The sequence below is a fragment of the Colletotrichum gloeosporioides genome (genome assembly GCF_011800055.1).
Source record: "Colletotrichum gloeosporioides strain Lc1 chromosome Unknown consensus_47, whole genome shotgun sequence".
Classification (NCBI taxonomy): Eukaryota; Fungi; Ascomycota; class Sordariomycetes; order Glomerellales; family Glomerellaceae; genus Colletotrichum; species Colletotrichum gloeosporioides.
Window position 1 is genome coordinate 97,433 of NW_025544692.1, and position 14,409 is coordinate 111,841.

At 55.5% G+C, this 14,409-nt stretch overlaps 2 protein-coding genes across 2 annotated transcripts; both read left to right on the top strand.

Annotated features, from left to right (window-relative positions):
• Positions 1-4,252: 4,252 nt before the first annotated feature.
• Positions 4,253-7,348, top strand: GCG54_00005741 (uncharacterized protein; the record flags this gene model as incomplete). The annotated part of the gene is made up of 4 exons (XM_045405757.1): positions 4,253-4,480; positions 4,661-5,078; positions 5,135-5,876; positions 5,941-7,348. 4 exons carry the CDS (start codon positions 4,253-4,255, stop codon positions 7,346-7,348), a joined length of 2,796 nt encoding a protein of 931 aa, XP_045264155.1.
• Positions 7,349-12,024: 4,676 nt separating this feature from the next.
• GCG54_00005742 (uncharacterized protein) lies at positions 12,025-14,400 on the top strand (the record flags this gene model as incomplete). The annotated part of the gene is made up of 2 exons (XM_045405758.1): positions 12,025-12,185; positions 12,321-14,400. The coding sequence occupies 2 exons, from the start codon at positions 12,025-12,027 to the stop codon at positions 14,398-14,400; spliced, it is 2,241 nt and encodes a 746-aa protein (XP_045264156.1).
• Between the last annotated feature and the right edge of the window lie 9 nt (positions 14,401-14,409).

Genomic DNA, 14,409 nt, shown 5'->3' on the forward strand with positions numbered 1-14,409 from the left:
GCAGCAGGAAGGAGGGTGCCTGTCGTGGTGATAAGGTTCTGCTCGGGCCCGTCTCACATCCAAGACGGCCTCCTTGTCAGTTGGGCGCGACCTTGGAGTCCTTGACCTTGACCGAGACCGTCCATGTCGGCTGTCGAGGGCTGTGATAGGCACATGTTGGGCCAATAGAGGCGTTTTGATGGCGCGAGTCCCTCTGGCTGGCCCCACGCTTCTTTTCGTTGATCAGATGACTTGCCGTCTTGCGCAATGCACAGCATCGACACTGCGGGATGCCGCAAACCCAGGCACCGTCTTCAGCTTTTCTCGGCTCGGGGCCACCGTCTGGCATCCCCTGTTGTTCCCTTTTGACATTGGAAGCCATTTTCGAGATAGACGAGAGCGAGCGTCGTTCAAAGTACGGCGGGTACATCGGACTCCGTCAAACGTTCAGTGCCTGCTGGGGGTTAGGTGGTCTCGTCTCTGGCGCTGAGTGCCAAGGTACCTGGGTGCGAATCACCAAATCGGGAATAGCGCCCACAGGTGACTCGGGACGAACAAGACGGGGGACGGAGACCGGAGACCAGGGCACAATGGACGTGGACGCGGACGCAGGCGCGGACGTACGTACTGTAGATGTAGGCGCAGGCGCAGACGCGAGGGTACGTGGAGCTCGCGAATGTGTAGATAAGAGTAGCGGCTCATTCATCGGCAGACGAACAATAAACCGGCGGCGAAGGGCGAAGTGACTCAGTTTGCGCCATTCGTGGCGGTGGAGAGGCCAGACCAGAGCCAGACAGCCACGCGCCGCATGGCAGGTCAAACAAGGTGATATTTTTCTTCGTGCAGCTTCGATGAGACAATCTGAAGGTGCGGTGCGGCGCGGTGCCGGTGCGGTGCCGTGGGCATGGAGCAAATTCCCCTCGCCGAGACTGGATGGCAGAAGAAGTGGGAGTCTGGGAGAAGCAAAAAAAGGGCCGTGGGATCCCCTTCCCCCACTCTGAAAGGGAAGGGGTCGAAGGGGTCCAGTCCAGCAGGATTCCAGGAGCTGAGTTGCGAGGGTATCGTTTGCGTTCCTAGGTTGCGTGATGCAGGGCCCTTCGCTGCTTGGTGTCCCACAAGGCGAAAAATTCTGACAGCTTCGCTGTTTATTTCTGTGATAAACTGGAGCGGCATTGACAGACGATGGTGATCGCGATATTGAATAAAGTGCGTGGTGCTGCGTTAGCATGGATGATACTACTCAGGGCCTTGATGGACGAGTATGGATGGCTGTCAAAAAGTGACAAGTGCAGTCCGGTCCGTCCGTACGAAGTACTATTCGTATACCGAACAGCGCAGGGCGTTCTGAAAATCTGAAAATTGAGTGCAGTCCAGACCGGCGAATGCCAAAGCATGAAGCGCATGCGTCAGGCAGTTGAGTTCGTGGTAGCGCTAACAGAGATCGATGCAGGGCTTGTCCAGAAGAGGCTTGCTCAGCGCCGGGAATCCTTCGAAATGAGGTTTAGGGCGGGGTAGAGGGACAGAGCCGCGAGGGCAATCGAGCAAGGAGCGTTGTGACGGACAGACAGCGGTGTGATGTGGACGTGGGGAGGGCGAGGGTCGAGGGCCGTTTAGTCATGGCTCCGTCATGAGCGGCACTTTCGGCCGTTGATGTTTTCTATCGTATCATGCCGTGTGTGTTTGGACTTGTTTCTCTTGATTGATTCGTGTTGCTGTTCAAAAATAACAATAAATTGTCGTCTGTGTGTTGAGCGGTCGCGATCTGGACGATCGATGGTTGACTCTCGGCTCGGATGATGTGACGAGGCCTGGGCCTGGACGTGGGCATGGCGCGGAATGGTATGGCATGGCATGGCCTGGCGAGCCTGGGACGAGGACGAGGGCAGAATGAAAAACATGGGGAAATTCTGCCGGCTCGGTTATCCGCCAGGCCGATCGCGCATGGAGGCAGCAGCAGCAGCACCGAATCACCGATAAAGGGTTGCTGCTGAGGGAAATGACCAAGGGCTGCAAAACCAGGTGAGTCGTGTCGTGTCGTGTCGTGTCGTGTCGTGTCGCGGTAAGGTACCTTGGACTGACTGACTGCCCAGTTGGTTAGTCAGTCACGGCATGCACTTGGACCTGGACTTGCACGTGTGCGAAAGGACAGGTAATTGCCAGGACTCAGGAGGTGATGCGACTGCGTGTGTCCCGTCTCCTGTTTCCCGTATCTGCTTCGCTTTCCTCTCCTGCCTCCTTTCCCGAGTCACATCTGCTTCAGTGTTCCTTCCCGTTCTCAAGTCTGTGTCGCCGTGGAAAGAACAGGAGCTCAGACAGTGTGCTGCACCTGCTGCAAGAGGTGGCCCAGGGATGTGGGGTCTGCGTGGAGACACACGACGAATCAGAACTTCGGATGGTCGGGAACGCGGGCAATGGAAAGAAAGAACGCACTGAGGAAGGAAAAGGTGGGGCCAGGCCTGCCGCTTCACAGGGCAGCCAGCAGGTGCAGCAGCAGGAGCAGCAGGAGCATGATCCCGTCGAGATGGAAAGCACAAGCACAAGCACAGGCAGGCCACAGGAGCAGGAGCTCTCCAAATGGCAACTTCGACTCGAGTAAGGCGGCCGCAGGAGGAAAGGGGGGGGAACGGGGGAAGCTGCTTTCCATTTCTGAGGTGTTCTTCCGAGTGCCGCAAACTTGATTACCATCCATGGATCTCTGTCTGGTCTTTACCGAACCAAAGTAGACACAACTCTCGGGTAAGTTGCTCATGGATGTTCCCTCCTTCTCTCTTTTCTGGCTGCTGTGAGCCTGTGAGAGCAGCCCCAAACACCTTCATGCCACTCTGGATTCGCAGATGCCTTTCCACAAAATGTCCGTCCTTGGGACTTCCCTCCCTTGGCAATATCCCATCTTCCAAGCTCCAGGGAAGAGCCCCCTGGGTAGGGCTACCGGTGGCGCTTGTACCATCCGGAGTAGTGCATATTGTCCACATTAATCTGTGATCACTGATAGGCACTCTATGGAATGTTCCCTGGGGGCGGCGGCGTCTTGTTCGACTCCGTTTTCACCCACAACTTACCTTGGTAGGGTCAAGTAAGGGAGGTACCTACTTGACGAGAAAAGACTGACTGACTGACAGACAGCCAGCACCCGTACATACACTACTATGTATGCATGTACAGTGTCAAAGTACGATACCTACATTGCACTTCAAATGGAGTCCCGCCCACCTGCCGTGCGCAGTGCTACTGTTCCAGCGTCCAACGTCTCCCGTCAAGGCCCAGGTGCCAGGCCAAGGAAAGCCGTCCCTTTTTTTCTTCCAGAAGGAACAGCGCTGTCGTCCCGTCTTAATGTTACTGTTAAGATCTCCACTGCAATGGTTCTGAAACGCCCCTACTGGCCCTTGGTACCTGTGAACCTTGCCCGTCGCCTTGTCCGATTCCAACATGCCGTGATTAGCGAATCAGCACCCCGTCATCTGGTGGACTTCGGGGGCTATTCTCCAGCATTTGCGTCTTAAGAGGTACATTATGGCCCGCCGTGATCATCGCTGTCACGGAGGTATCTTTTTTTCCCGGCAGCCACATTCCCCACTGCCTCCTGCACCAGGACAGGCACCTAGCACCACCACTGCCGCCAGCGCCCCCAACCTTGCACGCCGCACGACAACTGCGCCCGACCGTCACTCACTGTGAGTACGGAGTAAGGTAAGGCATGGGCTGAAGTGTGGTGTAGGTACCTAAGCCGATGTACCTTTTTGGCGTGCGAGCTGACTGCCAGTGCCTGCCCTGTCCGCTGGCCTGCGGATCGCGGTCGGCGGGCGTGCGGGCGGACGACCTTGCGAGTGAGTCCTTGGACTTGGACTTGGACCTCCTAAGTGGGACCTCCATCGTCCCTTTCGTCTCCCATGCTCGACGCCTCTGACCAAACAATCGACCACCGCCGAGTCCACGCGACGAAGAACGCCCCTCTTATCCTCTCCCCTCGCGCGAATAGCTTCGAGCCCGTTCTTCCGAGAGACTGGCCAAAGACGAGAACCCGTTGTCAAACCATGAGACGTACTGCCTCGACCTGTACCCGATCGAACCCCTCATCTACCACCATCTCCGCCTCGTGAACCATTCGCCGTTCTCCGCCAACTGCATCTGTCTTTCTAGTCCCCGGACTCTCTAGGTCTTCTTCGCTCCTCGCAAGCTTCGTGGAGAGCAGCACCGCCTCTTCCGGCCCTCGCGACTTCTTCAGACCCTTCACGACATCTAAGCTGGGGATTCTCCTCAGCTATTAGCCCGGCCGATGGATGCCGCAGCCGTCTTTCGCCATGGCCTGGGCAACATGAATAACATGAACATGATGGCGCGAAACCCGCCCTACCATCACCATCCTCCCCCGCCGCCTCCGCCTCACGCCTACCACCACCAGCAGATCCGCGGCCCGCCGCCTAGTCGTGGCGACGAGCACGACGGCGACGGTCCCTCGAATCGCATTGCCCATACTCTCACCGCTTGCTGTCGCTGCCGTCAGGTGTGTAAACCGTCCTCGCCCTGTTTTGGCCCCCACCGTGTGATACCAGGAGTGTCCTCCCTTCGTCCTCTGTTGACCTTTCCTCCTCTGTAGCGCAAAACTAGATGCGATCCAACCCTGCCTCGTTGCCTTCCGTGCGAACGTGCGGGCTCCGTATGCGAGTATTTCGATACTACCAAGGGAAAGAAGATCAACCGCAACTATGTCATCAAGCTCCAGGAGAAGGTGCGCGCCCTTGAGGCTGAACTGCGCCAGTACACCGACGAAGACGACGAGTTCTCCCACATCGACGAGGACATGGTGCGCCCTGGTGGTCTGGTGAAGCTGAACGATACCGATGAAACGCCTCGATACCTAGGCCCCAGTAGTGGCATTGCCATGACCCGATTGCTCGTCCAGGGCGCGAAGCTCTTCACCGATTCAAAAAGAATATCCGAGTTGATCCCAGAAGTACGCGCGAGAAGAATGACGCGCATGCAGTCAATCGTCATGACAAGGGACCGCAAGAAGAGCTATCCAATGGTCAGCGCGCACCCGGCTGCTGCTCTGCCTACACGACCTGTCGCGAACAAGCTAGTGGACGTCTTCTGCCAACGATGTAAGCTTCTTGCCGCGTATCCTGACTTCTCACCTTCTAACGCATGTCTCGTACAGCACAAGTATTCTGGCCCACACTGCATGAGAAACAGTTTCTGGAAGATCTCGAGGCCGTATTCGCGGGTGACCAGGATCCCTACAAGAATCTGATTGTCCGCATGGTGTTTGCAATCAGTCTACAGAAGCTGGATCCGCAGTACGCCGGACTGGCAGACAGCTACTACCTCGCGGCTATGGAGCACTTTGAGGCGGTCGTTTGTCCAAAGGACCTCAAGTCGTTGCAGAGTCTGGCCCTCATCGGCCAGTACTCGTTGCTGACTCCGACAAGGACCGCCGTGTACTACATGGTCGGCTTGGCAGCTCGCATCTGTCAAGCAGAGGGCCTCACCGACGAGAAGACCATTGCACAGGGGGGCCTACTGGATCCTCTGACCCTCGATATGCGCCGTCGTCTTGCCTACATTGTCACTTCAATGGAGGCAGGCCTGGCACACAGCATGGGCCGACCCAACGGGTTCTCCAAAGTTGACGACCGTATGGATGTCGAGCCCTTCGCTACTGTCGACGACGAGTACATCACTTCCGAAGGTCTTCTTCAGGGGCCCCCAAGCGAGAACAAACTTGTCGCCCTGCACTTCTTCAAGATGCGCATGGAGCAAGCCGAGATCAGGAGGGTTCTGTATGAGAAGAAACGGGAGGAGCCAAGGGACGAGAATCACCCTTGGTTTGCCAAGATGGAGCGCGAAATTCAAGGCTGGATCGACTCGTCGCCCCAAAACCCAGCTTGGTGCAGGCCATGGTAAGTTTATCGTCGCGATTGCACGATAAATCCATTGCGGACACTGCTAATCGCAAAACCCCAGGTTCACCGGAAGATATCATCAGATGCGCATCTTCCTCTACCGCCCGTCACCGCAAGTCCCCAGGCCGTCAGCTCGAGCCGCGTCTATCTGCTTCGAGGGAGCTTCGTACATTATCAACCTTTCAAAGCAGCAGATGGAGAAGGCAGCTGTCGACATAACATGGGTCTTCTTACTGAACCTCTACATGTCTCTCAACACCCTGCTGTGGACGATCTCGTACCCCGAAATTCGGCAGGCTCACACAAGAGAAGAAGTCGAGGAGCTGAGCGACCAGACGCTCGATATTCTCGAGCAATGTACGGAGCGCTGGCCAGGCACTGCTCAAGCTGTCCAACTTTACTCCATCTTTGCCAAGGCGTGCTTGCAGAGCTACGAAGCCAGAGACACTCCCGTCTTGCAATCCTCAAGCACCTTCACCACTCCCCCGTCCATGTTTGACGGTGATTCGCCGCAAGGCTCAGAGAACTCGGCATCTACGGCACCCTCGGCAGCCCCGACGTTTAAGGTCAACCCGCCCCACAATCCTCCTCAATTTGGGTTCGTCTTCGACGCAACCCCGGAGTCCATGAACACATTCCAGTGGGACAACAGCTTCCCGCCCCCTCAGCCAACTTTCCGCTCAAATTCTATCTGGGGCAACCCGACCGCCGACTCCATGGGCCGCCGATTCTCGGCGTATCCTCCTGATTCACCCATGCCGGACGATGCAACCCCGCCGGCGACAACCACGCCTGGTTATACTTCCTCATCGCCGCCGAGTACCATCGGCAACGCGCTGCCGACACCGCCGGAGTCATTCGGACCTATGAGCCAGCCGATCGGGACGCCAACAAATTCAAGCTCCACCATCTCGCCGCCGCCCATGAGCACACCTGGGCCAATGGGCACGCCGGGACCCATGAGCACGCCGGGAGGAATGGGAACTCCCGCAATGCACTCATCCCCTCTTATTCTTCAACAAGGTACACCGACTATGGTACAGCACAGCACAAACATGTCCCCACCGCCGCCGCCGCACCCGGGACAGCGGGGTCCGGCCTTTGGCATGCCGCCGACCTCGGCACCCCCGCAACGGCCGCTGCCGTCTTACAACCCAGTCAACGACTGGTTCAACCCGCCACCACCATTCATCAACCCCGACGCCTTTAGCTCCATGAGCAACAGCTTTTTCGGCGACTCCCTCCAGGTCAACGGGTTCAACCACCAGAATCCTGGCCTCGGTCTTGATCATCTCGGCGGCGGCCAGCCCTTCAACTGGTCGCAGGAGCGCCAGGGCAGTCTCAGCCAACAGCAGCAGATGGAACTGATGAACGTTCTCGAAAACGAGGGCATGAGCGATATTGATGCCCTTCTCAACATGGGCATGAACGGCACCGCCGGGCCCACGGCCAACTGGCCCCAAGCATGAAAGTAACGTATAGACAACAGAGAAAACGCAAACGCAAACACACAGTAGGAGTTTTGGGGTTGCGGAGAAGACATTGGAGACATTCGGGTTATGGAGGTGGCATTTCTTTTTGGGCATGGGTGCGTTGCGTGTGTGTATATATACCACGGAGTCAAACATCGGGTGGGGAGATCTGTGTTGGCATGCGGACGGTAGTCGCAGCGATGCGCCTCCGCCGGGTACTTGAAGATATTGATAATGGTTTCAACCAGCACTGTCCGATTCTTCAAATGTAGACTGAACCAGACCACTTATCATTTCATCGAATGCAAGGCGCCAACTCTGATACGTGGTCGATTCGTAGTCAATATCGCCCCGGTGAACGGCCGTGACCTAAGCCACTGTATCAGTTGCAGGCCCAGCATATCCTATATCCTCCGCCCCGGCAAAGATTGCTCTGTTCTAGGCGAGGGCTCTGGGTCATGATACGTCGAGGCCGTGAGCCCTCGGACGCCGGCACTGCTGGCCAGATTTACTACCTGCTGACCACGCGCTTCTCTCTGGCCTTGCCTCCTTATATTCCTCTTAATCCTGTGTGGCTGACATGAGCCCTATGGCTGACCTAGCACTCAAGCTGGCTTGGTGCTTCTGGGTACACGATGTATTCCTCTGAGGCCTGCCCTCTAAAGCCCTCCCATCCTGCTTCTCCCAATGGCTCTCCTTTCAGCCTTATCAGCAAGATTAGACGGTGAGAGAGCTCTCGAGAGTATCAGAGAAGAAGGGAGACCAGAGAAAGCAACAGAAACATTCTGTGCAGAGAATAGAATAAATGTTGCATGTTAACAGCTGATCTAGGGCAGATTTACAAATTCAGATATATCAAAATCGTTTGCATCTTCTAGAATAGCATTGAGCGATCCTCCTTCCGCCGAGAAATCGCAATTATCAATGTTGAACTGTGTGATTTCTGGGAAATAATCCTCCTTGTCTTCAGCATATTGCGTGCAAGGTTGTTGCGGCTCACCGTCTGTTTGAGGCGTCTTGTCATCGTCAAGATGGTCTTGGTGCCCCATCGAGCCGTAGCCAGAATCATGATTCGGTCCGAGTTGCTGATATGACACATTACTAGCCGGCATTTCACTGAGTCTTTGTGCTGTCGTGGTTGGGTCCCTGTAGACGACGGGCCCAGGAGAGTCTGTCTGTGTCGAAGCATCAACCATAGGAACAAGTTGGTCGCGGCGAAGCCCCCACGCTATGAATCCGTCCATGAGGGGTATTTGGTTGGCGGCAGATGCCATATGAGCTGGTAAAAGGTGTCAGAAAGGTTCTCGCGTCATGGCTTGCATGAAAGGTAGTACCGTTCTCTGGGAGGTTGTCTGGTTTCGTTGCCAGACCTAGGGTTTGCACAGTATCCCACCACTTTTCTCGTATGTCATCTTTCCCCATCGCAGAGCCCTTCCTGGTTGGCTTCTTTCTCCAGGCCTCGTATCTTTTGCAGTCCAGAAGCGGCGCTGTCCTGCCTCCCTTTTTGGCAAGGGCTGGACTATGCTGACGCGCTATATGTTCGCTGGCAGTTATGGTTATTCAACGTGTTTCTGCATAGAGGGCTGTACCAGAAGACGTACTTGAGCTTCTGATGTGATGGAAATCCCAGCCCATGGCAAGAGTTCACGCCATCGGTGTATTTATCAGACCAGAACAGCGCAACCGGGCAACACATGTTCACGAGATGGGCCGTATATCCCTTCTCAATCCGAAACTCCACGTAAAGTGCGCGAAAGCCCTTCATGAAAGAGCGGAAGCCCCTAGTCAGAACATCATCCGGTCTTCCGTTATCGGCATTATTCCATCGATCCTCGTCGCCATCTCGAAGGCGTTTTGCCATGGTGATCGACAACCTCAGGGAATGTCGTTCCAGACGTTCTGCCAATTATGAAGTTTACAACTGGCAGTCTGCGAAGACCGCCAGTCTGCTAAGGCCTCTGTGGTTTCTTTCTGGTCCTGGGCGACGAGATATAGTCGTTCTGCGACGCTTCCTTGCTTGCGTTCCCGGAGGTACATGTCTAGCATCGGCCGTTCTTTGCTGGCTTCTTCCGGAGTTCGAGACGGAAGAGACTCTACGCAGCTACTGATAGCCGACGAAACCGATGTTCTCCTATCTCGGGAGCCTAGTTAGAAACAAGCACCCATTGGTCTGGCAAAAGTAAAACATACCTTCCTATTGTTGGGCCAGTGTACATCACCAACAATGCTCTTCTAACATGGACGGCATGACAGTAAGATTTCGAGTGATTGAGGAGACGAACCAAGAGAGAGTGGGGTATTTTAGTTGGGAGCAGCTAAAATGATTATGGGAGAAGAGCCGCGGTCTTATTGAGGTGCCCTTTTTTCTATTTCACTGTCGCTTGCTGTTCGTCGCGGCTGCGTCGAACTGCGTCAGCGAATGGGAGCAGGCTGGCTTGGCTCGGCGCAATTGAGACGAGGAGCAGCCCTCCCCCTCTAAAACGACTCGATGCATCCCCTGCTCCAGACTTGAACTGGCCGGGGACCTCAGCTGCACTACCAATCATTTCCCCGTGCCTGTTGGTAGTACATGGCCCCATCCACCATAGGTGGCCGCTCCGGTTTGGATAAGACTACCAGCAGGCTGCATCAAAACTCCTGCTAGCTTTACGACTGTTACCGTTCAGGCCACTTTGAGCTCGTAGAAGACAGCCTCATCAACCAGGGCCCCGGGAAGATGCGAATCATTGGGCACAATGTAGGCCAGCAGTCCGAATTAGTTGGGGAATACATCTCGACGGCCAGGCCGGATTCCCAATAGAACTTCCAAGTTGGAGGAGACCAGCAGGGGCTACCATAACTGGACTCCAGGCCACACACCCACACAGTCAGGTCCTCTTACGGGGAGGAAAGATAACTTGTCATGGGTTCGTAGCAATTGCGACAAGGCGCAGACATCGACTCGAATGCGACGAGCTCTGTAGCAATGGCTCGCTTGCCTCGATGGCGAACCACTATTGATATTCGTGGTTTCCCACACGGTTTGCATATCCTACCTTTCTCTCCAAACTCAAGATCCGGTTGCCTTCAGTTGCCTTCTCTTGTATAAATCAACTACCACAAGCTTTCTCTCGGCGCCATTTCATCATGACAGCCATCAACAATGAGGGCGATGTGGCTTTGGACCCTGTCCCAGCCACCTTGCGAGTCCTTCCCGTGGTCGTCGCCGGGAAGCATGGCACGTTCTGGCTGTTCCATCTCCGTATTGGGAGCCTGCAAACGGTCGAAGAAACAATGGATCAAATCCATCAACTCTTGGATTCCGCGGAATACCGCCGCAGCCCCGCGGCCCCCCGCGGTCATCTCTCCAACCTGTTCGCCAAAGGGTCGATGCACAAGGCAGATATCTCGGCTGTAAGTTCACTCTGTACCACCTTGCTGGCTTGTTCTTCCATTGTGAATGGGGTCACATCATATCCTGGGCCATACTGACGAACATAGGTCGGCGGCTCAAACGGAGATCCTGAGGCCGCGACTCTGCCTCGCGAGGTCATCGTCACTGTACAAGAGTACTCCCCCGAGCTCACGGCGTTCTTTCGACGTCCTGCCTTGAGCAAAGATTGTGGCCGTTTTGAGGATCGCTTCCCGGACGTCCTCGTGAACGCGGCGCAGCCGCAATTCATTTTGATCCAGCACGAAATGAGCAAGACGGCGGTCGGAATTGCTGCCGCAATGGTGGTTACCTCTTGGTTGCTTCTCAGCGCCCTCATTGGCATCGTTCGAAAGAACATGGAGGCCGGATTCACCGTCGCTGGAGTTGGCATTGGAGTGATGGCCTTGTTTGTGGCTGTCATGAAGGGGATCCAGAAGTAGGTTGCCTTGCAATGGTTTCCACTACAGTGGGAGGACCAGGGAGATTTTCGAGAGTGCTGTTCATTATTTCTTCCTTCATGTACTTACAGGAAATGTCTATGGTATTGTATGTTAGAAATACTGGGCAGCTGGCAACTTACATATCAAGGAAATGAATTTGCGCATGATATCTTGTTGATTACATAGCTCCTGTGTAGCTGGCAGCAGCCTCGAGTCCAGGATCAACATGAATCTCTAAGGTCGTCCTCTGTACATATAAGAGATTTCTGAAGTAATACCAATAACCATATCGTTCCGGATGGTTCCTGGACTACGGGACGTCGGGTCGAAGCCGTCAGACGCCGGCACGGCACCCGGGTGTGTCAACGGGTAAAAGGCGGGGCACGGCTGCTAAAGGTACCTAGGTACCTATCCACATGTCACTGCCCCCAACTCGACGCACTGATGAGTGTCACCTGAGTCAGCACGTGACTCACTATCGGCCCCTCGTAGGTACCTTACCTCGATGGAAAGAGCAAATCAATCATCTCCAGGAATGACTTACAAAGGAATTTTGCTGCCGAGGACTCACGAAACCGCCGAGGATTGGGGCGTCAATCAACATCTTCACAGTACACGCATCGATACCAGCATGCTTTATCCGAAATAACTAAGATTGCTACCATGAGCTCAATATCAATTGGTCAATAATTCCCCACCATCAACGTCCTTCGCGTCTCGAGTCTGTGCCGTGTGCCCTGGGAATTCGACGACAACCTTTTGCGACTCGACGTAGCAGCACGTTGCAGATCGGACAACCCTGTTCTTTGACAGCTGCGAACATGGCAAAGAAGAAGACCAAGCAGCCCGTGTCTGACGACGTCGACGGTGGTGTCCCCAGCGGAAGCGCATCGCAATCGTCGTCCAATGGCTCTTCTAGGGGTCGAAATGCCTCGAGTGCTGTCGCGGACAATGTTCCCGCGCTGATAATTTGTCGCAACAAGTCCGTCTTGCCCCTCGTGTCGATGCCGTTGTCTCCCTGTGCTTGCGCGGTCTCCTCGCCGGCAGAAGCGCAATGCGACACGGACACCCGGCACTGCTTTTCTCAAACCCGGCACGGCTGACCACTGAGCGACAGGCATTGGCGCTTTATCTCATCCTTTCATGGCCCATGGCTACAAATGCCCATCGAGATCCTCGAAACGATTGCGAACATAAACTACAATACCCCGCGCCCGCGCCCCATCGATCCTGCCGTCTTCTTCGACCTCCTCAAGATCCGCCGGCTCGTCGACGAAGCTACAACTCTCGCAGTGCGGGCAGCCAGTGATATCGCCTCACCAACGTTGGCAAATCTGCACGGAGGACTGAATTCACATACGGCGCTGGGGTATGGCGGGCATGGTGCAAAATTAAGCAGAGAACGCAAATTCCGAATGAGAGAGCAGGCCAGCCAGAAGCTGGCCCGCGCATATCGTTTGGACGAGATCGCCTGCAGCGTTGCTACGATGCAGGGAGCGTCAACGCTTGAAGAGATCGGATCTCTGGTGTTGCAGCGCAGCAAAGAAGATCCCGATGCCAAATACGTCCACTTTTTCCATGAAAAGATACCCTCAAGGCAACTGGCTGAGTGTACCAGTTTGCAGCCCTTGGACGATATCATATCTGCTAGGCCGACCGAGGGCGAGGCACTTCGAACCAGGGCTACCGTGAGGATATTCAAAGACGATTACGAGGGGGCTGCTCAAGACTTGAGTAGCGCGCTGCAAGTGCACCGCTTTCATCAGCCACTTCACCGACCACCTTCGTCGCAGGATCTACAGCTAGCCACTGGATCCCGAAGACCCCCGGACGTGATTCTTACCGAGGAGCAGCAACCTAGCAGCTTGGAAACACAGCTGCTATTTCAGCGCGCTGGGGTATACTTGACAATGGCATGCCAGCATGTGGTTGACGGCCTCCCTGAGGCAGCTGCATCTCCGCGGACTGGTAGCTCGAAGGAAGCATCTCGTGATGCGAGTCCCGGAGGCGAAGTCCCGTCAGACCAGCCTTCAGAACCTACTGCGGCAGAGAAAGAGGCAGGGCGCCAACGTCTGGAGAAACGTAAAATCGTGAAGACGTACGCCAAGAGAGCTCTGCGCGACTACTTGGCTTACCTGTCCAAATTCGAATACACCCCTGATTTGCCCCTGAGGGTGACAAGAGAATTCACTGAGAAGGTTAATCTCGCAGCTCACGGTATCCGTCACCCTCGAGTCCCCGACTCGGGGCCTGCCCCTTCTTACAAAACTTACCCCTTGTCCGATCTGTTCGCTGCCGTCCCCCCCGCAGACATCCCGCCGTATCCCTCTCAGGAACTCGTGCGTCAATCTGGCCCCGCCCAGCCGTCCGAGCACGAGGCCATTACATATCATCCCTTGCTCACGGATGCTCTTCATTCGCTTCTTCTTTGCCATTGCCTTGTTCAAACATCTACGAAAGAGCTTCTGCGCCACGCGCACATGGTAGCTCGACTAGCGCGTCTGGCTGACGGATATCCGATCTTTCAAGCGAGTCGGTCTCCAGCGAGAGCAGATTGGATCGAGGTACTTCGAAGAGCTGGCAACTGGATTTCAATGACTTCATCGTGGGAACAACTTTGCGCCCCTGCACCGCTACCAATACTAGACGTTGCCATGGCTGAGCACCAGAACAAGATTCAGTCGTCTCCGAAGGCTGCCGCCCTTGCGGCTGCGTCAATCACCAAGGACAGCAACACGCTGGCCCACATTGGGGAGAATGAGGAACAGCGCAAGGAGCGGATTCGTCAGCAGGCCATCATGGACTCCCTTGACGACGATAGAGTCGTTGACGAGGCAAGCCTTCGTGCTGCTATTACTGCTCGTCAGAAGCGAGCCCAGGAGGATCACGACTACTTGCAAGGCATCAAGAACGGTTTCAACGGGAAGCAAGACACGGGTCTCGCTGGCCAGCCTTCACCTGCCTTGCGGCGGTGGAGTGTCGATGATGGACGAGAATATCCCATATTGACTGAGCGCGCCGCTGCAATTGCCCGCTGGGTGCTCGAGGCACCCACGGTGAGCCTGGGAACGGCCAAGCGGAAGAAGAAGTCGGGCCCGAAAAAGGACAAGGCCCCAAACGGGTCGGAAGCGGCGATGAGCGGTATGGCTAACCTGGCCGTCAGCGAAGCCGGTAGAGCTGTAGACGCGCAGGCATAGGGTAGTCTT